At 42.1% G+C, this 27620-nt stretch overlaps 1 protein-coding gene across 3 annotated transcripts in view; it reads right to left on the bottom strand.

Annotated features, from left to right (window-relative positions):
* Positions 1-27620, bottom strand: part of FBN3 (fibrillin 3) — a 518221-nt gene that overhangs the window by 257562 nt on the left and 233039 nt on the right. For all 3 annotated transcript variants that reach the window (XM_033955282.1, XM_033955284.1, XM_033955283.1), the window contains one exon: positions 2919-3001. In XM_033955282.1, coding sequence (XP_033811173.1) covers positions 2919-3001 — 83 coding nt within the window. The remainder of the gene's footprint in view (positions 1-2918; positions 3002-27620) is intronic.

Below are 27620 nucleotides of genomic sequence, written 5' to 3'. Positions count from 1 at the left end.
TGTAACCATTTTTGTGTACAGTTAGACGTGACCCTGATATTCTGGGTTTGACTATCTCTGGATATCCTATAAAGGTTATGGCTTTTGCTGATGATTTGCTTTTTGTGTTGACATCCGTAATCCTCTTTGCCTTACTTACTGAATGCCTTGGATGAGTTCCATTTTTACTCCGGGTTTACTTTGAATAGGCAAAATTCGGTGGTATTAGCCATACTAGCTACGTTACAGGATTCTTGGGTGAGGGAATTTCCTTTCTCTTGGGCTACCTCCTCTTTGAAATACCTGGGGGTCATATTGCCCAGAGATTTGTCTCAATTATATGCACAGAACTTTGGTGCACTTTTGTGTACCACCTTGAATACGATGTGCATCTGGGCGTCATTTCCACTGTCTATTTTGGGAAGGGTAGTCCTTTACAACATAGTCATTTTTCCACGTTGGTTGTACCGATTTCAGGTGCTCCCACTATTAATTACTCGCAACCAAGAGGTGAAATTAATAGCAGGGATTCAGAGGTTTCTCTAGGGTGGACGGAGGGCATGACTTATGTATGCCCAATTCTGTATACCACGAGAGAGAGAGGGGGTTATGGCTTGCTAAATATAAAATGGTATGCTATGGCATGTCAAATGCGCCATATTAATGACTGATTCAGAGGTACGTCTCATTTTTTGGCCACTCAACTGGAAACTTCTTTGGTATATCCTACTCATTTTAGTGCTATGTTGCCTGCCATACCATCAGGCCTTCGCAAAGCAATTTCAGCCTATCTCATTTTTACCCTGGACTGTATAGGACCTGGCATTTGGTGTGCCGCATTCTTCATGTCTCCCCTGGATCTTCTCCTTACCTACCTATCCAGGGAAATGGGAATTTTGTGCCGGGCATTCCGCTCCTGGAAAACTAGGGGCCTACAATTTCTTTTTCAATTATTTGATGAGGAAGATAGTCTGTATACTTTTTCACAACTGCAAGACCTAGTTCTGATGTATTTCATTATTTTGCCTAGTTCTGATGTATTTTCATTATTTCCCTAACATGTTGACAGAAGCGAATCGTGAGGTGATCTCTGAGATGTTTAGCCTCTCAGCACAAAATTCATCCCACTTAGTTTCCATCCTGTTGGCATCTTGGAATGTCAGCTGGGGACAAACTTTGAGCTTATAGCCAGATTGTGGGCAGCAGACTTACAATGTACCCTATTGGAGCAGAATTATCAGTGGATCTTTGAAGAAAGCCCTCAAATTGACGTCTGATATTACCCATTGGGAACTTCAACATAAGTTTCTACTTCACCTTTATGTCTCTCCTACCTCGGCCTATCGGATGCTTATCAGTCAGTCTCATTATTGCCTTAAGTGTTCCACCATTTATGCCTCTTTGGGTCATCAATTTTGGTCCTGTCCGAGAGTTATAGCATTTTGGATGACTTTGGGTAGATATTAGAGAATGACACGGTGACAAAATTCTTCACCATTCCCGTCCCCGCGGATAACCGTGGGAAATAAACACATATCATTTTCTAGTGTCTATTTCATCCTCTGTCCTTCTACACCAACATTCTTCAAAGCAAAGCTTGTGGGTCAGTGGTTGTGGCCATTCATACTCTGCTTCTTCCCTCTCTCCTTAAAGAATGACATGAAGATGGTTTCCCGCGGTTATCCGCAGGGACGGGAACGGTGATGAATTTTGTCACCGTGTCATTCTCTAGTAGATATGTCTCGAATCTCTGGCGACGCAGTTGGACTCCTACACCAGCAGCTTTGTTTGGACAATACCAGATCGTAACCCCAAAGTCTCGAGGAATGGCAGCCTTTGTGGACCGAGTCATGCTGATGGGAAGGAAAGCCATATTGTACATTTGGCTCTCTTCTGAGGTACCATTGGTGCAACACTGTCGATCACTTTTGATATTACAAGCAGCCTTGGAACGTCGCAGTATTTCAGATCTTGAGTCCCCTTCAGGACGTCGTTTTTGTACCTTATGGGAGCCTTTTTGGACTGATCTCACGCCTCAAGCATGCAGCAGAATTCTGAATATGTAAATTTAACGCCAGGTTAATTCTCTTTCATTTGCAGGAATGTATTATGATCAGGGGGAGGGGCTATTGGGACTGTATTATTTTTGAGGATGGCTGTTATGGTCTGTGCAATGCTGGTTTTGTTATATGTATTTTGTTTAAACCAATAAAAATATTTAAACATATATATAACAAAAAAATTTTCTTCATCATTGTTGCTTTTAATCTATAGCGCGATATTCTGTATATACAGTAACTTATCAAGAACAGGGACTTGAAAGAAAAGTATGATGATGTTCCCAATCTGTTTCCTTAATGGTTCGAAACTGTAGGAAGCACTTTGACACTGAACACTTTTCTCTATTTAATAATTTATTATAAATTTAAAACAACAATATACTACTTAATCTTGAATGACTTAGTTTGTGAGCATATTATCATATAAATTGATCTCCTTAATATTTACAACTATTTGAAATGTAGACAATCATTTTGCTGGCCTACATTTCAGGTGCCTATCGCAGCCCTAGGGAGACACCTAGGGTCACTTAAGTTCGCCTAAGGCCACTTCTGGGCAAAACCACGCCCATGCCTAGCCTTGGGTGAGTTTAAACGGCCCTACACACCTCCCATGGCTAGCGAAAATGCTTACAATGTACGCTGCCTGCCTCATGTGTTTTTAAAAAAAAAATACATGCATCCCGATTGGCTGGTTAGACAGCGGTAGGATGCCTACAATTTGGACGCTGTTTATAGAATTTGCCCCTAAGAGCAGGGGTGGAAAGAGCAAACATTTGCAGGCAATGCATGGAGAGGGAGGGGGACAGAGATAACAAACAGAGGGGAGACAGCTACATAATACTGGACACTGCTTGAGGGTATCATCTGAATACTCACGAACAATGCACTGGTTTCCACCCGGGAGTGTTTTCCATCCTGGACAACAGTAGGAGTGAAATCGAGATCCGCACACATTTGGCCTGAAAAATGACATTGGGGAGTTAGTTTTCAATTCTTTCCTCATTCATGTCTGACATTACGTGGCAGGAACTGGGCCAATGCAGCCACAGTGAACCAGCTACCTCACACCCACTGCAAATTCAGTGTTATGGCCATAGGATAAGCAAAGATGGTTCTTCTTTTAAAAAAAAAAATAAAAAATATAATTTTTATTAAAGAAATCATGGATATCAGATTACCACAGTAAAGTACAACATCATAAAAGGGAACAATGCCTTTTCCAACAGGAATAGGCAAAGGTTCTTCTTTGGAGCCGAAATCCATCTTTCCTTCATTATTTGTGTCTGCTTCCTAATATTGACCACATGCATACAGATCTTTGTAAAGTTTCCCTAAGTTCAGAGCGTGAGCATGACTCCCTTAATACCCCTATTTTCATCGTGGTGTGTGGTGGATGCCCTCTCCCAACCTGCCATATTTTCCCAAGTTCCATTAAGAAAACTGCTTCATTATAGGAGCTGTTTGCTTGCCCCATTAATTCCAATTGTGCCCTAAGTTGTGCTAACCTGAAAAAACAGGTTGCAAACGTAGAACATAATTTTACTGAAAACGAAAACATCTTTGTCACACACGGAACAGCAATCTCAGTACATTTTGTTTGTTACAATATATAATACCTTCTCTCTCATTCCCAATTCCCATATCAGCCATAAGGCAAATACATAATTACATAATTTGTCTTATTGTAGTAATTTGGTAAGAGAGGGGAGAAAATGATTGTTCTAAGTATAAATTGTATGTTTAATAATGCGTTTTATGAAATATTTATTTTCAGATAATTATATTGCATTGTCAAAGTTTAAAAATCAATAAAGATTTATTTAAAAAAAGACAAAAAAGACATAAAGCAAATAGTTTCAGTGGGCAGGGGCCTCAATAGCCACATAGGATCCGGATTCTTATAACCCCATGCAGCCAGCACTAGCCACTCAAAGTATAAACTCAGAGAGAAAATCTCCCTTCCTTTCCCCCTCTCTTCTCCCCCAATCCCACTGTAACCCTACTAAGGGGAGCCACAGCATCTGTCAACAGTAAGTCAATGGGTCCTTAAATTATTTAAAACTAAGCTACGTGCTCATTGAGAAAGTATTTGCAGACAACAATCCCAAATACTGAGGAACAGCTTCTGACATTTGACTGTGCAATTTGCAGTCTGAGTCTCCAGTATAAGAAATTTATGGAATTTGTTTCTCCAATACCAATAAGATGGCAATTCTGTATGTACCCACTGATGAAAAATACACTTCTTCCATGTTTGGCAATCTTAAAGTCTAACACTAAATTTAACCTCTCCACCATAATACTCTAAATAACAACTATGAACACTCACAGCAGAGAAAGAAAAAGGCTGAGATCATGGAGTACCAGCAACAATGGCTCTACCACACACATATCACAGGCATTTAAAAAAAAAAAAAAAAACCACCTTCAATGCTCCTTATGAAATATTGTAACACCTTTGTGCCTAACTAACCTATATGCTTTTTGCAAACCCTCAAAATGTGTTTTTTTTAATGCTCAACAAAGGAACACAAAAAACCTACCCCCACCCCTTTTACCAAACCGTGATAGCATTTTTTAGCGAAGGCCGGCGTGCTGAATGCTCTGCAGTGCTCCCGACACTCATAGAGTTCCTATGAGCATTGGGAGCAGCAGAGAGCATTCAGCACGCCGGCCTGCGCTAAAAAATGCTATCACGATTTTGGGGAGCTAGTAATTAGCCCTGTCAAAAATCACTCTATCCAATATTACAGGGCTCCAGTTGATAAAGCTTTCAAAGAAAGCTAGGCCACCGTCGGGCCATCATAAGGACATAAGCAGTGCCTCTGCTGGGTCAGACCTGAAGTCCATCCCGCCCAGCAGTCTGCTCGTGCGGCAGCCCATCAGGTCAAGGACCTGCATAGCACTTTTCTATCAGTACTCCTCAATCCCCTTTTCCTTCAGGAAATCATCCAATCCTTTATCTATACCCTTCAATCCCCTTATCCTTCAGGAATTCATCCAAACCCTTCTTGAAATCCTGTAGCGTACTCTGTCGTATCACACTCTCTGGAAGCGCATTCCAGGTGTCCACCACCTAGTATTGGTACTGAATCTGTCCCCTCTTAACTTTTCTGAATGCCCCCTCGTTCTTGTATTTTTTGAAATTTTGAAAAATCTGTCCCTATCCACTTTCTCCATGCCCTTCATGATCTTGTAAGTCTCTATCATGTCCCCTCTAAGCTTCCGCCTTTCCAAGGAAAAGAGGCCCAGTTTCTCCAATCTTTCGGCATATGTTAGGTTTTCCATACCCTTTATCAGTCGCGTCGCTCTCCTCTGAACCCTCTCGAGTATCGCCATATCCTTCTTAAGGTACAGCGACCAGAATTGGATAAGTATTCTTCCTCTAGGACAGTTTGTGTTTTAGTTTACAACTGCCTTTTGGTTTCATTGAACATTAAACATTTTTTGCTATATTGAGTTATTTCAGACAGCAAGATCACTGTGATTTAGATTGATTATTTTCATTATGAATTTTGAACCCCCCCCCCCCAAAAAAAAATATGGGAAACAGAATGTTTGCTTTATAAAAATTAAAAATATATATATTTTTTCACATTCTAGGGTCACAGCGAGGTTTTGACCTATGATAAGAACCTTACCCCATCATATTGTCATTGCAAAAATTCCAGTTTTTTGACAAAGGGGAATTTGAGGTCTTTTCTCCTCGCTGTGTCCATCAGTATCACTATCACATTGTTGAATTTTGGATACATGTATTAAAAAACAAACAAAATTTTTTTGCATGGTTTGCAAAAGCATATAGGTTAATATATTATCATTTAATGTGAAGCAGCAAATAAAGCCAATGGACTCCATATTTTGTTAAATAAAACCCTAAACATTCTGCATTCGCTCTCTCATATCTATATATACTACATACATTTGTCCACCAAAATGCATAATTTAATCTGTCATGGCTTTTCCAATTTTTTGTGATCATTTGAACCGAAATTCCAGTTAAAATCAAGAAAAGACGGCTTTTAAATTTATCAAGGGGAGGTTTAATATGCAAAATAGTAAATGCCTTCTGAGTTTTTTCATTACACATCTGGGATGGGATAGGGGGGTAGGGTAGGGAAAGGCACTGGGAAAATGGATATCTTAATTTTCAGATTAAAGTTGTTTAGTATTGCTAATTTAAATAATTGATGGAAGGGGGTTGGGTATAGTTATGATTCTATATATTATTTGTTTAAAATAGTGTATTCTCTATAATATTTTGCTATTTTCAATTAAATGTATTACACTATTGTAATTTATGAAATAATAAAAATGTTTAAAAAAAAGCATATAGGTTATGCACAAGGGTGTTACAATATTTCATAAGGAGCATTGAAGAGTTTCTATGCCTGTGATGTGTATGTGGTAGAGCCATTGTTGCTGGCATGGCATGATCTGAGGCTTTTTCCTTCACTGCTATGAGAAAGTGTTCACAGTGGCTAGTTAGAGTATTTTGGTGGTGAGGTTTAAATTTAGGGCCTTTTCTATTAAACTGCGCTAGCGGTTTCTAGCGCGGGGAGCCACACTGAATGGCCCACGTTGCTCCCAATGCTCATAGAGTTCCTATGAGTGTTGGGAGCAGCGCGGGCCATTCTCTGCGCTAAAAACTGCTAGCACTGCTTAATAGAAGAGGGGGTTAGTGTTTGTGTTAGGTTTCCTCCACTCCATAATATTGAGTTTTTGTTCTAACCTTAAAGACTAAACATCTTCACCCCTCACCCTGTACTCCATAGATATCCCTGTTATTCAACAGAAGAACTACTGGCATGAACGGAATCTTTGCACAAAACAGTCATTCCAAAAAATGAACAATTGCTGCTGCCAATTTTTTTAATTAGGAGGCATTGCCCAAAAGTATAGAAAACAGTATTCTCTGTAAGCTTGCACTTATCTATACATTCTGCCCTGTAGGTCCGAACCTGTAAATACACATTATACAGAAAACAAAACTGGCACTTTTGTAATTCTGCATTATGTACTGTTTAGGGATGTCCTTAACTAACCGCTGCACACTGAATATCATCACTAGGGAGCCGAGAGCTTTACTCTCTCTACTAGTGCTGCCCGATTCAGGAAAAAAAAATTCGATTTGATTCACCTATTGAATCGATTTTTCGATTTGTTTCAATTTTCCTACCCAAGTGAATGTTTTTTTCAAATATCCTGGTGGGTTTATTTTATAGCCTCTTTACCCCTTTTATAGCCTCTTCACCCACTTTGCCCTCTCCTGGCGCTGTGGTGTAAACAAAATAAACAATAAACACTTTTCCTCTCTCTCTTAAATCCTAGCTCACATTCGTGGTCTAACACCATAAAATAGAAAATAAAATTATTTTTTCTACCTTTTGTTGTCTGATGATTATTCAGATCTTATCGGTCCCAGGCTCCGGTTGTCTTCTGATAACTTGCTTGCCAGGGTCTCCTTCTTGCTTCTTTCTCCGTGCTAACCATCTATCTTCTGTCTCTGTCCTCCCCTTCTGTTTCTCTTCCCTCCCCTGGGGGTCTGGTATCTTTCCTTTTTTTCGTCTCCATTCACAGATCCACCTTTTCTGAATTACCCTTTCATCCTTCATCTCTCTCTCCTTTCCCACCACCCCAGAATCCACCATCTCTTCCTTTCTCTTCCCAACTACCCTCCTATCCAGTATCTCTATCCCCCCCTCCACACCATCCCTTGTGTCCAACTTCTCTCCCTTTTTGTTCCTTCCCTCCCTAAATCCCATTGTCCACCATCTATCTACCTCTCCTGTTTTTAGATCCTTATTTCTTCTATCCTTCCCCCATCTCCCCTCTCCATGATCTCCCCCAAGTCCATCTCCCCACTCAACCAAGTTCATTTCTCCCATCTATCTTCCCCCCATCTCTCCTCCAGTCTCCATCTCACCTCTCCCTTCATCTACCTTTTTTATGGCACTCTTAAGCCCCCACCACCACCACACCCCCACACCTTTCCCAAAGAGAGTCCGGAAGAGGTCTGCCGGTGGCGGTAGCGATCCACTCCTGCCACTACTCCTAGCATCTTCTCTCCACTGTGGCCTGCCCTCAGTGAAAACTTCCTATTTCCGCTTGGGCGGCCGAATGGAGAGAAGACGCCCAGAGTACATAAGAACATAAGAATTGCCACTGCTGAGTCAGACCAGTGGTCCATCATGCTCAGCAGTCCGTTCCCGCGGCGGCCCTCTGGTCCAAGACCAGCACCCTAACTGAGACTAGCCCCACCAGCGCACATTCCTGTTCAGCAGAAACTTGTCTAACTTTGTCTTGAATCCTTGGAGGGTGTTTTCCCCTATAACAGCCTTTGGAAGAGCATTCCAGCTTTCTACCACTCTCTGGGTGAAGAAGAACTTCCTTACGTTTGTACAGAATCTATCCCCTTTCAACTTTAGAGAGTGCCCTCTTGTTCTCCCTACCTTGGAGAGGGTGAACAACTTGTCCTTATCTACTAAGTCTATCCCCTTCAGTACCTTGAATGTTTCGATCATGTTCCCTCTCAATCTCCTCTGTTCGAGGGAGAAGAGGCCCCGTTTCTCTAATCTTTCGCTGTACGGCAGCTCCTCCAGCCCTTAACCATCTTAGTCGCTCTTCTCTGGACCCTTTCGAGTAGTACCGTGTCCTTCTTTAGGTATGGCAACCAGTGCTGGATGCAGTACTCCAGGTGAGGGCGTACCATGGCCCGGTACAGGGGCATGATAACCTTCTCTGATCTGTTCATGAACCCCTTCTTTATTATTCCTAGCATTCTGTTTGCCCTTTTTTCTGCCGCCGCACATTGTGTGGATGGCTTCATTGACTTGTTGATCAGAACTCCCAAGTTCCTTTCCTGGGAGGTCTCTCCAAGTACCGCCCCGGACATCCTGTATTCGTGCATGAGATTTTTGTTACCGACATGCATCACTTTACACTTATCCACGTTGAACCTCATCTACAGCAGGATAGTGAATTGAATTCACTACCGCCGCTTTTGCCTGGCCAGGGAGGAGAGGAGAAAGCCTTGCTTGCGGGAAGGAGAGAGCCTTGCTGCCCCGATCTGCAACAGCGATCCGTTTGGGCTTTCCCTCTGCCATCGGAGTCCTTCCTTCGATGTAACTTCTGGTTTTGCAAAACTGGAAGTTACATCAGAAGCAAGGACTCCGGTGGCAGAGGGGAAGCCTGAATGAGTCTCTGGTGCAGATCGGGGCAGCAAGGCTCTTTCCTTCTCGCAAGCAAAGCTCTCTCTTCTCCTACCTGGCCAGGCAAAAGCAGTGGTAACAATGGGGCCAACGAATCGGTAAGTCCGATTTTCTTTAATAGTAAACCGATTCAAATCGATTCACCAAAAGTGAATCGGAGAATCGATTCGAATTGCGAATCGGGCAGCACTACTCTCTACCAGCTCAGCAGGGGTACTAATAGCAGAAAAACGATATAAAACTTTATGCAGGGTGGAGACCGATACTGACTCATCAGTAACAGTTGCCAATTCAAAAAACTCTCAGTTTTTATTGCTTAACCAAATTAAAAAAAAACTAAACAAAAAAACACTTGATGAGACTCTAATGTCTAAAACCAGTGACTAAGTTGCCAATAAGCAAAAAAAATAAAAAATAAAAAATAATCCTGCTGGTGCAAAGGACATCTTCTTTTGCAAACTCAGCATGACATCAACTGTCAGTAAATATTCCAACAAGGTGACCTCACGATGAACCCGTCGAGAGAATACTTAGCTGCAGAAAAACCACAGCACTGATAATGAACTGAATAGCTTATAATTAGTCATGGGAAATATATGCACACATAAATACAGGAGTGTCTACAAGTACACAAAGCAGAACTGGAACTTGGAACCAGGAGATAAATTATACAGTACTTTATTAAGTAAACAACAAACATACACTGGAACCTGGACCCAACAAGGGCCTTGTTTCGGCAAAAGATGCCTTCCTCAGGGGTCCTTAGGAAGAGCAGAGAAAATTGGAATAATTAAAATAGAAAGAATAAACATCAATATATAAAAATATCAATATATAAAAACCAAGGTAACTCCAGCGATGTAGAGCCCTCCATTTTTTGCCACCCTCCCACTGCCTGTCAGGGAATCCGGAGTTTATACAAGGCCCGGCACTGGCACTAGCTTAACTAACGTAGAGCCTTCAAGTCTATCGCTCGTGAGGCCCTATTGGTACCACCACTCTGATGCAAATGTGTCAAAGTGGGTGGAGTCGACAGGATCTTCCCGAGTGCATAGACATGAAGGCTCTTTGGCAGAGGGGGGCATGCTGCTAGAGGAAGGGGGCGGGAGACCTGCGCTGTGTACCCCCCATAAGCAGCTCGCATACTGGCCTAAAACATCTAAGTTTTGCCCTGGATGTTTTCTGCAATGTTCCATTATTGCAGAAAAACATCCAAATTATGTCCGTCCTAATACCATCCAAAACATGCCCCATTGAGATTTAGACACACTGCAGGCAAACAGCATGGAAAACCATCAAAAAAAGTTTCAAAAATGGCAATTTAAACATTTTAGCAAATAAAAAGTCCAAATGCTACTTTATGTCATATTTTGGACATTTTTCTCTTTTGAAAATGAGCTCCAGTGAGTGGTAAATCCTTGCACTGCTGAGAAACCCACATGGAGTACTTAATCCTATACGAAAATGATTTTTTTACCCATTATAATCCAGGTATTTTCCAGAGCACAGTGCTTAAAGAATTTCTAATTTATGGACAGAATTTCTAATTTTATGGACATGATTATTGCTCTAGGATGGCCAGAGTTCTCTCTCTTAGGGCCCAGCCAGTGCACTTGTTCAAGGCACACTGGCACCATTACTATTCAATTGTAAACTACTATATTTTGGAGCCAAGTTTCCAGGAATCCTCTAAGTTTCCAGGAATCCTCAGTGTCTTGCAGTGTCTCAAGACGTCCTACTAAATGCAGGCTATTTCATTGTGCGTGATTTTCCAACTTGTCTAATCATCCAAATCATAGGAACCAATTTTTTAAAATGACTGGGAGTAGGGCTGCCATATGTCCGGGAATGAAGAAATAAGGCTTTATGAGGTGGGACTAGGGGCAGAATGAAGTGGGGCTGGAGGCTGAATGGGGCAGGTCTGAAAGTGAACTAGGTTGGGTCTGGAGGGTGGAATGGGGCGGGGCCATGCGTCTGAGATTTTACTTTGCAAAATATGGTAACCCTAAGAAGGATGCCTTGGAATGACTGGATTAGGTATGTCTTATATTTAATGGAGCTCCTGTTTCTTTTCTGTTGGTTTTTAATTTGTAATGTTGTAAACCGCCTGGATCCAGTAAGGCAAGCAGTATATCAAATAGAAAAATAAAGATAAATATAAGAGGAGGAATGGGCAGCAGGAAAAAGGAGGTGATAATGCCTCTGTATAAGTCTTTGGTAATACAGTACATCATTTAGAGTACTGGTACAATTCTGGAGACCATACCTTCAAAAAGAAGTAAACAGGATGAAGCTGGGCCAGAGGGCGGCTACTAAATGGTCAGTGGTCTTCATCAAATGTTGACTCTATAAGATAGCCTTAACAATAGGCACCTTTTTGGATTTCTTATATCAATGCCTTCTAACATTAACCCCTCCCCCATATGCTTCTTTTCTTAAGGGAACCAGTAATTTTCCATACAGACTATTACTATCTATCAACAACAGCAACATGGCCTTTTAATACTTTGAATCTTCCCTGTTCCAAACCAAAGTGAAAATCTGAGACCTTTCATTCTATTGTGTTGGAGGGCTTCTTACATCAAGACAAGCTAGTGTTAGATCTTGTAGTGTAATGTGATTTTCTTGGCATCCCTCTGCTTCTTGCAACACAATATCAGAGTTGGCCTCTCATTTGCCGAGTGCTTCCTGCATACATGAGTGGTTTAACCTAATAATAGTTTTCTATTTTTGCCAAGAAATTCTAGCATTTCAATGTTTATTTTAAAAGTTGATTTTTTTTTTTTTTTTTTTACTCAAGATCAGTATTGTGCTTTTTTTGTCCTTTTAGAAGACAATTCTCAAATGTTCTTATGTGGCTAAAAATGCCTTGTGAAAATATGCCTCCTTCCCCCCCTCCTCTGTGAATACAGCTAGAACATAGAAGTCAGTGCTCTGTCATACCATACAGGACTAGTGACTTGGCTGGGCACAGTAAAGTACTTGCAAGGATTTCATTTTGAAATGCCAGTGAGCAAAATATGCAGGTCTTGAATTTCCATAAGGAAGTTGAGAAAGGAACTTTTTGTTTAAACCTTTGGTTGCTAGCCTGCAGAGAAATTGCCCATAATGTTCTCTCAGAAAGCACAGGAGGCCAAAACATCAATGGTCAGTCAGTAGGTGGCAATTTTTGATATATAATGAGGTTAAAAAATGATCATTATAAATGTAAGTTTATATATAGGTAGCTAGGATTAGGAGAATGAGCCATTTACTCTACCTAACTGTCCTCCACTGTCTGGCTGAAAGGACATGTAGGCCTCCATAACTTTTGTATTGTTAGGTGGGATAAAATTCTAGTAGTTGTGCTTAGATGTGATAGATGGAAGAGTAAAAAGGGTGCACACAATTGACTAGACTTGAGGAGAATGTGGTGCAGTGGTTAAAGCTATAGCCTCAGCACCCTGAGGTTGTGGGTTCAAACCCACGCTGCTCCTTGTTACCCTGGACAAGTTACTTAATCCCCCCATTGCCCTAGATAGATTGTGAGCCATCAGGGCAGACAGGGAACAATGCTTGAGTACCGCGACCCGCGAATGAAGCAGTGGGGCTGTTGGATGACCATGGAATAAAGGGAGTGCTAAAGGAGGACAAAGCCATCGCTGACAAACTAAACACATTTTTGCGTCTGTATTTACCAAAGAGGATATATACAACATACCCGAAGCTGACAGGCTATACGCAGGAAACGAAGACGGGAAACTGACAGGGTTGATGGTCAGTCTAGAAGAGGTATGCAGGCAGATTGATAGGCTTAAAAAGTATAAATCCCCGGGATCGGATGGCATCCATCCGAGGGTAATCAAGGAACTGAAAGAGGCTATAAATGAACTACTTCAACTAATAGCCAACCTGTCGATCAAATCAGGAAGGATTCCGGAAGACTATAAACTGGTGAATGTTACATCGATCTTCAAGAAAGGTTTGAGGGGAGATCTGGGAAACTACAGACCGGCGAGTCTCACCTCGGTACCGAGAAAGATGGTAGAGGCACTGATAAAGGACAGCATCATTGATCACCTTGATGGACACAATCTGATGAGGACCAGGCAGCACGGCTTCAGCAAAGGAAGATCTTGCTTGACGAACTTGCTGCACTTCTTTGAGGGAATAAACAGGCAGATAGACAAGGGTGACCCGGTCGACATTGTATATCTGGATTTTCAGAAGGCATTTGACAAGGTTCCGCATGAACGACTACTTTGAAAAATTGCGAGCCATGGAATCGAGAGTGAAATACTCACGTGGATTAAAAACTGGCTGGCGGATAGGAAACAGAGAGTGGGGGTAAATGGACAATACTCAAACTGGAAAAGCATCACGAGTGGAGTGCCGCAGGGTTCGGTGCTTGGACCCGTGCTCTTCAACATATTTATAAATGACATGGAAATTGGTACGACAAGCGAGGTGATTAAATTTGCAGACAATACGAAGTTATTCAGAGTAGTGAAGACGCAGGAGGATTGCAAAGACCTGCAACGGGACATAAACACGCTCGAGAAATGGGCAGTTATATGGCAAATGACGTTTAACGTGGAAAAGTTAAGGTAATGCATGTCGGTAACAAAAATCTTATACACAAATACAGGATGTCCGGTGCAGTACTTGGAGAGACCCCCCAGGCAAGAGACTTGGGAGTTCTGGTCGACAAGTCAATGAAGCTGTTCGCGCAATATGCGGTGGCGACGAAAAGGGCGAACAGAATGCTAGGAATGATTAAGAACGGGATCATGAACAGATCGGAGAAGGTTTTCATGCTGCTGTACTGGGCCATGGTACGCCCTCACCTGGAATACTGCGTCCAGCATTGGTCACCGTACATGAAGAATGACACAGTACTACTCGAAAGGGTCCAAAGAAGAGTGACTAAAATGGTAAAGGGGCTGGAGGAGTTGTACAGTTAGAGATTAGAGAAACTGGGCCTCTTCTCACTTGAAAAGAGGAGACTTTCTTGTGTTGATTACTTCTTTGAAGCTTATGTATCCTGTCACCAGATATGGTTTGTACTCATGTCATCTGCTAGTACCACCGACCCATGTAAAAAGGTATAAAACTGGATGTAAGACAAATAATAAAACAGGCAATTTCTTTGGGACAAGTCTGAGTATCCTTCCTTCCTAAGGGGATTGCCTCCAGATATCTGAAAGGGCGACAAAGTGTGTGTAGGGCGGTTTCAGGACCAAGAAACGGACCCCGTTCATTTCAATATGTAACAGTTCTTGAAAACTCACACTTTCTAAACCCCTGCTGTCATACGAATTTGAAAGATCTCTCACACTGTCACTCATTAGAAGTGTCGCACTCAATTGAAGCAATTTCTCTTACTCATTAGGAGTGTGTCATACTTGGTTGAAACATAGAAACAGAGAATGATGACAGTAAAAGCTAGGGTTACCAGATGTCCAGGAAAACCCAGACATGTCCATTTGTTTGGCCAATTAGGGACTTCCTTAGGCTCAGCCCTAAGGAAGTCCTTGATTGGCTCAGGCGCCTCAGGCCCCACCCAAGGGAGTAGCCCAAGGCGCCTGAGCCAATCAGAGCCTTAGGCCCCTCCCCATGCATCACATGATACACCGTGGCTGGGCCTAAGGCCTACATTCGCAGCACAGTGGCAGAGGAGCAAGAGAAGTAGGAGGACTTTGCGGTTCTTCCTGCTCCCATTGCTGGAGATCGCAAGACTTTTAAAGGTACGGGGAGGAGGGAGGGGGACCAGAACCAGTCGATTGCGGTAGTGGTGGTGTTGGGGTTCCTGCCATTCGTGCAGGCGGGGAGAGCATTCTTGAGTGGAGCAGTTGCTGGCAGGAGGAAGTGGGCATCCCTCCTACCATTTGTGTGAGGAGTGTGTGGCGCAGTGGTTGGATCTACAGCCTCAGCACCCTGGGGTTGTGGGTTCAAATCCCGCGCTGCTCCTTGTGACCCTGGGCAAGTCACTTAATCCTCCATAGCCCCAGGTACGTTAGATAGATTGTGAGCCCACCGGGACAGATAGGGAAAATGCTTGAGTACCTGATTGTAAAAACCGCTTAGATAACCTTGATAGGCGGTATATAAAATCCTAATAAACTTGAAACTTGATGGGGGGTCGCATTTGTTGGGAGGGTGGCAGTTTTTTGACAGGTTCTGCCTGTCTTTTATTCATTTTTTTTATAATGCAAATATTTTGCCTGTGTAACAAAGGCAAAATATCTGTGCCATGGGGAAAAAAAAAAAGATTAAAAAAAAGACAGGCAGACCTGTCAAAAATTGGCAGACACAGTTACCGACAAGTCTGCAGCAGTTGGGTTTTATGATAGTAAAACCCAATCCAAATAGCTAAGCAACTGTTAGTGAATCAATCGCTTGGCTATTTTACATGGGGTTTTACTCATTTGCATGGGTGTATCAGATTGGATAGGAGACTGAGCGGTAAGCAGTTTAGTGAATCGGATCAGGGTTGGGGAATGATTGCAAAACCAGTAAAACTGGTTTTGTGATCATCGGAACAGGATAGGAAGCTTTAGTGAATCTAGCCCTTAATCCCCCCATTGCCCCAGGTACATTAGACATGTGAGCCCACCAGGACAGAAAGAGAAAAATGCTTGAGTACCTGAATAAATTTATGTAAACCAGGGGTGTCCAACCTTTTGGCTTCCCTGGGCCGTATCGGCAAAAAAAAAAAAATGTTTCTGGGGCCACACAAATGCGCAAACGCTGCAGCAAGACAGAGGAGGGAGCCAGCAAGATGGTAAACACCCGGGGGCAGCAGAGGAAAACGCTGCATTGCCCTTGACCGGGGCCGCACAAAATACTTCAGAGGGCCGCAAGTTGGACACCCCTGATGTAAACTGTTCTGAGCTCCCTTGGGAGAACAGTATAGGAAACTAAATAAATAATAAATGGTGCTAAGTGTGATTCTATACAGTGCTCTTTGTGACCCTTAATCCCCTCTCCAACCCCATGCCAGTGCTGTGGTGTAAACAAACAAAAAAGTCTTTTCCTTTCTCTGTTAGGTCCTAGCTCACATTCGCTGTCTAATACCAGCTCTTCATATAATTTGAGTATAGAATCTCTCTTCATTCAAATTTAAGCATCAATATAAACATCAATGTAGTGGGTAACTAAGAAAGTGTTCATACCAATACAACAAGAGAATTGTAGCAATGGGAGTTCAGATTTTGACCTCAGAGTTTAAAGTACTCATCCGGTCTGTCATTCGTCATTAATCCCTGCTGATATTCTCATATTTTCAACATTTTATATACTTTTTGTAATATTTTATTCTCATATTTTCAACATTTTATATACTTTTTGTAATATTTTTGTTTTATATTTTATCACTTATGTTGTCAATAGAATAATATTTTCAATAGTATAATGTTTAGACCACTTAGCTTCTTTTACGAATATGCATTCTGTGATCTACTGGTTCACCAGTGCTGTCCCAGCATTAGAGTAAATGTGCCCCCATGCCAACATGGGGAAACATTTACTCTAATGCTGGGACAGCACTGGTGAAAAAGTAGATCACAGAATGCATATTCGTAAAAGAAGCTAAGTGGTCTAAACATTATACTATTGAAAATATTATTCTATTGACAACATAAGTGATAAAATATAAAACAAAAATATTACAAAAAGTATATAAAATGTTGAAAATATGAGAATATCAGCAGGGATTAATGACGAATGACAGACCGGATGAGTACTTTAAACTCTGAGGTCAAAATCTGAACTCCCGTTGCTACAATTCTCTTGTTGTATTGGTATGAACACTTTCTTAGTTACCCACTACATTGATGTTTATATTAATACCAGCTCTGACAGGATACACATTTCAAATCTGACATATTGTAATCACACACAAAAAATTTTGTCTGGTCATTTTATTATTCAAATCATGTTGGTCCCAGGCTCTGGTTTCCGTTTGTCTTCTGTTAACTTGTTGGCCAGGGTCTCCTGCCCATTTGACGTTTTCTGCCTTCTCCGTGCTCACCATCCATCTTCCATTTCTGGACCTTGCCTTCCACCGCCATATCCAACATTTATGTTTCTTTCCCACTGCCTACCATCTCTCTCTCTTTCTCTCTCTCCCTCCCTCTCTCCATGGGTCTTTGTCTCTCCCTCCCTCCCAAGTTGAGTTTCTTTCTCTCTCTGCCTCTCTCTCTCTCTCTCTCTCTCTTTCCCCCTCCTTTGTGGAGTCTTTCTCTCTCTATCCTCCCTCCTCTCATGGGGTCTTTCTCTCTTTCCTTTTTTCCTCATTCCTTCCCCCCCCTGCAGTCCAGTCTTTTCTCTCCCCAGCTGTTGGTCTCTCTCTCCTCATTTCCTCCCCCGCAGCCCCCCCCCCACTCCTACCATCCCAGCCAGCAGTGCTTTGCCTTACTCGCTAATACTGCTGGCTGGCCAATTCTCCTCTCTATGGTAGTCTGCCAACTGGCTGGCAGTGCTATCATGTAAGGCAAAGCACTGCTGGCTGGGAAGATAGGAGTGCGGAAGGGGGACCGCAAGAGAGAGAATGAGGAGAAACTGAAAGACACAATTTTGGGGGGAGCCATGATCCCCATGTTCCCCCGTTCCGATGACTATGCCTGCAAATGCCAGCCTTCTGGTGTGCATATGTGGCTCTGCCCAGCCCTGAGAACCATGCTCTGTGGTGCAGCTCATAGCCACTTGCCTCAGATTGGTGGGGAATTAGCTGCTGGAGCTGACAATCGGCTTCTTGATGTGGTTCTCTAGAAGGAGGAAGCTCTGCTCTTACAGCTGCCTCCTCTGTACCATCACTCCAAATGTGGTCCTATTGCTGCTGTAGGAGAGAACAAGCTGAGATCTGACCACTGAATTGGTGAGACTGATTTAAAAAAAAGAAAAAAAGAATTGATTCAAATTGTTTCAGCCGGAGTGAATGGGTGAATTGATGAGAATCGGGCAGCTCTACTCTGCAGCTAATGGCAGTTTCCCTGAGTTGCCACCAACTGCAGAACTTAGAGAATTCTGGCTACTGGACTAGAGGAAGAGGTCTTCAGCAGACAGGGCTTATGGATCCCCACCAGCTTAGGTATTTATATTTTGCATTTGGGCAGGGGGCATGGGGGAGGGCAGGAAGAACATTTGGTGCCCATCTACTCACTTAGGACCACTGCCCCCTCCCTCCACTCCCCCCCAAAAATCCCAGCTGTCTGGTAAACCACTGAACACAGTACAAAGATCTGTGGGGCAAATAGCCCAAAGCCAACATATTCCAGTTAATAAATTTAAAATAAAACACTTTGTTGTCTGGACACTTTATTTTTCCATGATGTAGGTCCCATTTTGTCTCTTCTGCTTTCCAGTGGTTGCTGTCCATTTGTCTTTTTTCCTCTCTCCTGTCTTGTTTCATTCCCTCACTACACCTGTCTCTGATATACTGATCTTCCCTTCCTGGTTTTCTTTTCTGCCACCCCATAGTGACATTATGCACTCTGGGGTCCCTTTGAAAAGGGAGATTGATTTTTAAAGAAGACCAAGAAGGTGGGGAAAGGAAGTGATTTGGACCATAGTGGGGAGAAGGGTAAGAGATAGCCAGATTGTAGGGTCCCTGGAGCTGTGGGGCCCAGGGCAGCTACCCTGTTAGTGCCCCTTCCCCCAATGCTGATCCTGGATTTGATATACTGCCTTTCTATGTTTAAAAATCAAAGTGATTTACATATTTTATACAGGTATTTATTTTCTACTTGGGGCAATGGAGAGAAAAGTGACTTGCTTAGAGTCGCAAGGCAATGTGGCGGGAATCTAACTCACTTCTCCAAGTTCTCAAGCTGCTGTACTAACATTAGGCTTCTCCTCCATTCTGTTTAAGTAGTTAAATGTTTGTGTTATATCCCTTCTTCATTCCTCCTTTTCCTCTAGAGTATTAAGTATCTTCTCATATGTCTTTTGGCACTAACCCTATAACATTTTTATAAACTTCCTCTGAGCTGCCTCAAGTCTTTTGATCTCCTTGGAGAAATATGGCCTTCAAAACTGAACACAATACTCCAAATGGGGCCTCACCAATGTCTTATGCAAGGGCATTAATACCTCCTTTCTTCTACTGGATATGTCTCTCTATGCAGCCACTACCTTTTCACATTGTTTTGCTGCCTTAAGAAACTTAGACACTATCACCCCATGATCTCTCTCCCAGTCTGCTTCTCAGCTTCTCACACAAGCAAATATAGCTTATTTGGGCTTCTACTTTCTACATTCCATGTGCATCACTCTGCACTTTTTTGCATTACATTTTAACCGCCAAACATTCAACCATTCTTCTTATCTTTTTAGATGACTTCTCATGTTGTCTACTCCTTCTGGGGTGTTTACTTTGTTCCAAATTTTTGTGCCATCGGCAAAAAGAGAACCCTTTCCTTCTAACCTTTTGGCAGCTTTGCTCACAAATATATTACCGATAAATAGTCCCCCAATACTGATTTCTGAGACACTCCACTATATACCTTTTTTTTCCCCCTCTAACTGACTTCCACTCACTACCCTCTGCTGTCTGTCAGTCAAGCAGTTTCTAATCCAGTTTGTCACTTTGGGTCCTAATTTCAGCCCATTCAATTTGTTCTTGAGCCTCTTATGAGAAACTGCCAAAAAAGCTTTGCTGAAATCTAAATAGACCACATATTATGGGCGTCGGAATGGGGGAAGCCACATGGGCCATGGTCTTCCCATAGATTGGCAGTTGCTGGTCAGATCCTGCCCACCCACCTCACTCCTGGCACTGTACTTTTAAATCTTCAGGCAGCCACCGCGCAGCATCAATGAGCAGGCCTGTCCCAGAAACCTTCATTCTACTTCCAGGGCAGGCCTGCTCGTTGACACTGCACAGTGGTTGCCTGAAGATTTAAAAGTACAGTGGGGGAGGGGGGGAGGGAGGAGTCGAGAGCTGGTGAAAGGCTGTGCCACAGGATTCTACAGACTAGGCCGGAGCCTTTGGGCCCCCCGAAACAAAACAATGTTCCACTGCCTATGCTACATCTAACACATGTCTTTGATCCAGTTCTCTGGTCACCCAGTCAAAGAAATGAGTCATTCGTTTGACATGATTTTGGAGACAAATTGACATGACTGTGAAGATAAATCCCCTGAAGCACCCTTCTAAATTATCACGTCATGGATTCTTCTGCGCTGAGCAGTGTGCCCATTTTGTGAGGGTGGGAAAAGGGCATGAATTATATTCCCAGCCTTAAATTAATCTACTATATACTGAGACCTCTAAAGCGATATGAAAATTTATGAGATAGTCTGGCACTAGAATGGATGTTTAATTACTCTGTGCTCCATGACCATGACATCTTTCTGCATCCCAGCTTCAGAAGAGGATAAGTGATGATATAACCCAGAAAATGGATACTAGACCATGCAAAATAGGATATTCTTTTGTAAATAAACCACCCTGAAGCCATGAATTTAAAACTCAGCTTGCCAGGGAGTCGGGAATGTGTTATCTATTAGTCTACAAACACAGCAGAATATTTTCAACTCAGCATGACTAAAGAACCATAGTAACATTAACATGAGTATGGTTTTATTAAATTTATTGCCCACACGATATCCTAGCATATTCTGACCCTCTTACCCTTCCACGTCCTGCACTGCAGCTCAGTTTCTCCCTTCTTCTTTCTCTTACTATGGCATATCTACTCCAGCTACAACCAACACCAGTGCCTCTCAGATCCTGAGCTGACTGGGGCATCCAGAACCCCCAGATCCCCCATGTCACTTGGACCCCAAAATGGGGCCCCAGCTGAAGACATCTGGGCTGCTAGGGGCTCTACTACTGGTCGAAGAGCGAGCTTTAGCCTGCAGGGCTTGCTTAATCATCTGTGTTACGCTCTGGAGCCAAAATGTCCTGAGGTTCCAGTCAAGAACCTTTCACAGGCAAATCTGAGGTAAGTAAGATGGAAAGGCCTCTCACTCCCTCTAAGTACCAATCTGGACTGAGCTGGGTCCTGCTGCTGAGAAACAGCAGCAGCAGGAGAAAACACAAGTGGAGACAAGGCAACTGCCATTCTCGCCAAAGACATCAGGTCCCAATGCTTCAGGGCTAGGAGAAGCATTATCATCCCTGGCAGCCTCCCTGGGGTCATTTCTGAAGTTAAAAATAGCCCATTGCAAGAGGGGCAAACAGAGTTGGCAGTTATAAGCTGCCAGTTCTTGCAGGTCTTTCAGTTCCTGCCAGCAGGAATGTCCAATCAAACGACCAGCGCACCTGCTCTACTGCATGGGCTGATCTCGGCCTGGGGTTCTGGTGTCTCCAACATCCCCCTGCTCTCTCTGAGTGCACTTTCAGGTGTTTTGTTTTGTTTTTATAAAGCTACAGATGTAGACTTGTTTAACTTTTTTTTTGCAATTAGCTATATTCCCTGAACAAGACAAACCTAATTATTATTATTACTTTGCCTGAGAGACTGTAGGGGGAGCCTGAGGGACAATCACTCAAACAGGGTGTACAGGTAAGGAGCGGTGTGGAGATGGGGATCCCACCCTTTAGGCAGGGTCCCAGAGGACAGAGCCCAAAGCCTCAGCCAGTAGCTACAAAAAAAGCACAACTGGGGGCAGGGGATCTGCACTCAGGTAACCTGGGAGTGGCCGTTAAGCTTGACCATGCTGAGCAGCCTTAACCAACAGAGCAGGGAGCTAGGCCAGCAGCAATCATCTGCTAGAGGTAGGGAAAATAATGGACCTTTCCCTCCCGCCCTGCCGGAAACAGGAAGTTGAGTCAAGATGGGAGGCGGAACGTGGCACAGGGAAAGTGGTTGCTTCAGAGGGGGAGTGGGGATGAAGTAAGGTTGGAATAAGGTTGAGCTATCGGAACGCGAGATTGTTATTCGCGGTTTCACCAAATGCGGGAGGGTTTAAAAAAAACAAACCTGTGAATAACATATGAAAAGTTATTCGCGGTTTACCAGTATTCACGGTCATGTTGATCCCCTAACCCTAGCGAATACAGAGGGAGAAGTGTACTCCAGGTGAAGTAGCACCATGGAACAATACAGAGGCATTATAACATTCTTAGTCTTGTTAACCATTCCTTTTTTAATAATTCCTAGTATCTTGCTTGCTTTTTTGGTCATCGCCACACATTGGGCAGAAGGTTTCATCGTATTGTCTACAACATCCAGAAGCTGTCCAAATAAACAGCTATTTTGGGAGATGGTGTGAATGGATATCAGTAAATACACAAGTGACACATCCCAATGAAGTACATTTTGTTGCAACAGCTAAGACAACCCCTATCCTACTAGATAAAAGGGAGGGAGGGAAAGCGGAGGGAACGGACAATGAGCAATCCATGGGAGCCAGCAGGATGAAACAAAGCTTGTTTATTTCAGTCCAGGATATACAGTAAAATAGACCCAACACAGTACTGTGTTTCGGTAAGCCAAACCGCCTGCATCAGGGGTCACTAATATAATCAAAACAAAGAAAACTAAATTAACAATCTAAATAAACATGTATAAATACATTAGAGCAGTGCTTTTCAAGCCAGTCCTCAAGGCACACCCACCCAGCTGGGTTTTTAGAATATCCACAATAAATATGCATGAGATTTATTTGAAAACCAAGGAGGCAGTGCATGCAAATCTAACTCATGCATATTCATTGTGGATATCCTGAAAACCTGTCTGGATGGGCGTGTCCCAAGGACTGGGTTGAAAAGCCTTGCATTATGGTTGTGAATAAATTGCCTTTTCATGAGATCATTGCAATATCTGTACCTCTGAACAGAATGCAAGTCCTCCAAAACAACCAAACACTGGCTGGTTTCATATTTGTGATACAAACATATGAAGCTAAACTTACTAATATGCACTACTATTGGACTTAAGGGAGAAGTTATCAAACTAAACTAAACCTTAAATTTATAGACCGCATCATCTTTATGACAATAAAGCTCGACTTGGTTTACAAAAATTAAAATAAAGATAGAGAAGAAAAACGGATTTACAATTTGGCGGATAACCAGGTTTTTAAATGTTTACGGAAGATTTGAAGAGTATCCGAGTCTCTCAGCCACAAAAGGAATGTTATTCCATAATTCTGTTATTTTGAAAGAGAAAGATTTACCAAATTTGCTAGAACAAACAATACCTTTCATGGAGGGAAATGATAATTTAAGTTTATGCATAGATCTAACCAGTCCTTGTTTGCAGGAGAAAGGAATTAGTAGAGGGCAAATGCCAAATAGAATTTTGAAAGTAAGACAAGCACATTTAAACTGTATTCTGGCTAGAGAATGACACGGTGACAAAATTCATCACCGTTCCCGTCCCCGCGGAAAACCACCTTCATGTCATTCTTTAAGGAGAGAGGGAAGAATCAGAATATGAATGGCCACAACCACTGACCTGCAAGCTTTGCTTTGAAGAATGCTGGTGTAGAAGGACTGAGGTTGAAATAGACACTAGAAAATGACATGGGATTATTTCCTACGGTTATCTGCGGGGACGGGAACGGTGATGAATTTTGTCACCGTGTCATTCTCTAATTCTGGCAAATACTGGAAGCCAGGGCAGTTTAGCAAATCAAGCTGCATAAGGTCCTTAAAGGGCTCTAACACAGCTTGTCTTGCTCTACCATGGTGAGATTTAGGTCACTGCGGGTTACCTACTTATTTATTAATTCCCTTTTATTCCTTGTATATCACTTAGGATTTGGATAGGTGATTTATCAAATTTTAATAAAAACTTGAAATCTGAATGAGATACAAAAGAGGCAGCTTGATAAATAAATATCAGAATGTGACTTGTGGTGTGCATTCCATAAGTTATGTTATGGGCATAAAATGATTATTTTATGGGAAGTGCTAGGAGCATGGGTCCTTAAAGCTGTAGCGTGGTGCTCCCAGTTGCTCCTGACCTGCCAACTTAAGAGCTATATCCGTCTGTTTCATCTTAAGAACTATATCAACCTGCCTAACAATCGAGAATTTTAGGGAAACTAATATAGCTTTTGCGACAGGAAGAAACACACTACCCTGCAAACATGAATTTCCTAGTGATCTTATTGATCTATCTAATAAGCGGCAGCATCAAAGATGTCAACTCACTCTATCCACAATTACAATCAATCCATTACCCTGATCTATCAATCATGCACATAATTAACCCACAAGAAGACAGGATAAATCACATTAATGTAATCTCAAATAAAAGAAGAAATCAACGAACCCTTAAAGAATAAGGGAAGTAAAACCTATCAGAACCACTACTCCCACCAAACCTATCACATCCGCCTCTATTTCCTGTGCATATCTTAATACTAGATCCATCAGGAATAAAGCTTTTCTAATTAAAGATTGGATCATCAGCAAGCAAATAGCCTACCTTTTTCTAACCGAAACATGGCTATTGTCTGAAAATGATCCAATAATAATTGATCTCCTACCAGATAATTTTAGAATCCTTACGCTAAACCGTGAGGGCAAAAAAGGAGGAGGATTAGCAATTATTCTTAAGGAAGATTTGAGTTTGAACTATTGGATTCCAAAATAACCAATCAACTAGACATTTTAGCCTGTAAAATCAGTAACAATGAACTAGAAGAATCCCTATCTTGCATATTATTCTATGTTCCACCGAAAAGCTGGCCAAATGCCAAAGAGGACTTCTGTGAATTTGTTCTACATAATTCAATTAGTCCTTCCTACAATATAAACATACACCTAGATGAAGAGGTCAATCCAGATACAAAAGACTTTAAAAACTTTCTATCCCTACTTAATTACAATCTCCCTTTACCCACACAAACACATGAAAAAGGCCATCATTTAGATGTGGTAGCCATGTCCACAAAGGAAATTTTAGACCCTGCCATCTCTCTACCTGATGGCACCTGGTATCATGATATCTGGTCTGACCATTTTACTTATTATTTCAAGCTAATCTGGACTCTTTTAAAATCTAAAACATATCCGAGGATAAAAAGAGAACATCACACAAGAGGTTATATTAATCCAGAAGAATATTGGTCACAATATGAACTACAAGCGGATATAGGTGAAGGGGTCGATTTCTGGGATCACTGGATGAAAACTAGCACATCCATTTTAGATGAAATTGCCCCTAAACGAAATAGCAAAAGCAGCACAAATAAATATAACAAATGGTTTGACACCGAACTTCTAAAAATGAAACAACTAGTAAGACGACTGGAAAGAATTTGGAAAAAAACAGAATTGGCAGACCGTAACAAATGGAGATCTAACATAAAAATCTACAAACAACTGAAAAAAGACAAACGTAAAGCATTCTACTCTACTAAAATCAGCTTATCTTGCACTGGTTCACAAGGAATCAATACAAAAGAGCTGTTCAACTTGGTTACAAATTTATTTGACACCACATGCTACACTCAACTCATACACAATATTAATCTACCTTCAGCAAATGATTTAGCACAGCATTTTGATTCAAAAATTAAAAATCTAAGAAACAACTGTTCAACAAATGACCCTAGTGATCATCAAATAGCTAACACACAAGGAAATGAAATACCAGCAGACATGATCTGGAGTTCCTTTCAAGGTTTAGAATGGAATAATTATATCAAACTATATAACAAATACTCTAAATCATACTGCGTTCTGGACTCATGTCCCCCGGAAATCATGAAAACGGCGCCATTAGAATTTAAACTATCTTTGCTGCACTACTTAGCCCATAACCTAAAAAATGGGAAGTTCCTCGCTAATAACGGTCACATAATAATAACCCCAATTCCAAAAAAATAGTAAAGAATCATCAGCACTGGTAACCAACTATAGACCAGTAGCATCCATTCCATTTATTGTAAAAATCATGGAGGGATTGATACATACCCAATTGATGGAATATCTTGATCAGTTCTCTCTCTTATATGAAACTCGTACATCTCTTTCTCTTCAACAACAGTTCTCTTGACCTATTAACCACTTTCTTTCACCTCTATTAAGTTCAATTAATTTGTACCATCTTTTAATCTTTGTAAACCACATAGAACTTCACGGTCCTGTGGTATATAAACTGTTATTATTATTATTATCTCCAAAATGGCATCCCTAGTGGTAGTCTAATGAAACTTGCCTTTAACTGCACCTTGATACTTCTCTGCAGTTATTAATAATGCATACGAACATATTACCAAAACAACAAAAAGATTGTGGAACAGAAGATCGGATGTACCAGTTTGTAGCTTAATAAGCGTCCAAATAACCTAAAAACAATCCACAAAAGGTGTATACATTCACCAGTGACCCACAAGATAGAAACCAAATAATGCATAAAATAAAAATGACCCAACACAGGCCATGTTCGGCAAAATAAAAATATCATCCTCAGGTGTCTTATGGGGTCCTTCGCCATCTTAAATATAAAAACATAAGTCACAAAAAATCCCAGTATTAAGAGAACATAAGAATAGCCTCACTGGGTCAGACCAATGGTCCATCAAGCCCAGTAGCCCGTTCCCACAGTGGCCAATCCAAATCACCAGTACCTGACCAAAACACAAGGTGTAGCAAAATTCCATGCTAACGATCCAGCACAAGCAGTGGCTTCCCCCATGTCTTTCTCAATAACAGACTATGGACTTTTCCTCTAGGAACTTGTTCAAACCTTTCTTAAAACCAGCTACGCTATCCACTCTTACCACAACCTCTGGCAATGCGTTCCAGAGCTTAACTACCGGTATTCTCCAAGGGAAAAAATATTTCCTCCTGTTGGTTTGAAAAGTATTTCCCTGTAACTTCATCGAGTGCCCCCTAGTCTTTGTAATTTTTGATGGAGCAAAAAAAAATCGATCCACTTGTACCCATTCTACTCCACTCAGGATTTTGTAGACTTCAAGAGGATACAAACATATTGCACAGCACACAATCTTCTAATGTAGGCAAGACAGCGAAGGACCCAATAAGGCCGAAACACAGCTCATGTTGGGCCATTATTTGGTTTTTATCTTGTGGGTCACTTGTGACCAGTGGCATAGTGAGGGTGAGAGGCACCTGGGGTGGTGGCACCCCTCCACTGCCCTCTTTTCCACCCCCCTCCAACTCCACACACTCCTTCCCTGTCCCCTCCTGTCATGTGTGCGCTGCTTCCCTTCCCCCGTACCTCTGTAACGTTCCCGGCATGAGCACCAACCCCTAAAGTGCTGTTGTGCCCATGTCGGCTCATCCTCTGAAGCCACTTCCTAGGCGTGAGACGAGGAAGTGATGTCAGAGGAAGAGCTGACGCTGGCACGACAGCTGGTTGTGGGTTGCTCTTGTGCCAGGAATGTTACAGAGATATGGAGGAAGGAAAGCGATGTACACACGCAGCACTGGCAGGGAAGGAGCAGGGGGGTTGAGAGG

This window comes from Geotrypetes seraphini, chromosome 8 (genome assembly GCF_902459505.1).
Source record: "Geotrypetes seraphini chromosome 8, aGeoSer1.1, whole genome shotgun sequence".
NCBI classification, from domain to species: domain Eukaryota; kingdom Metazoa; phylum Chordata; class Amphibia; order Gymnophiona; family Dermophiidae; genus Geotrypetes; species Geotrypetes seraphini.
This window is presented reverse-complemented; position numbering and strand designations above follow the sequence as displayed.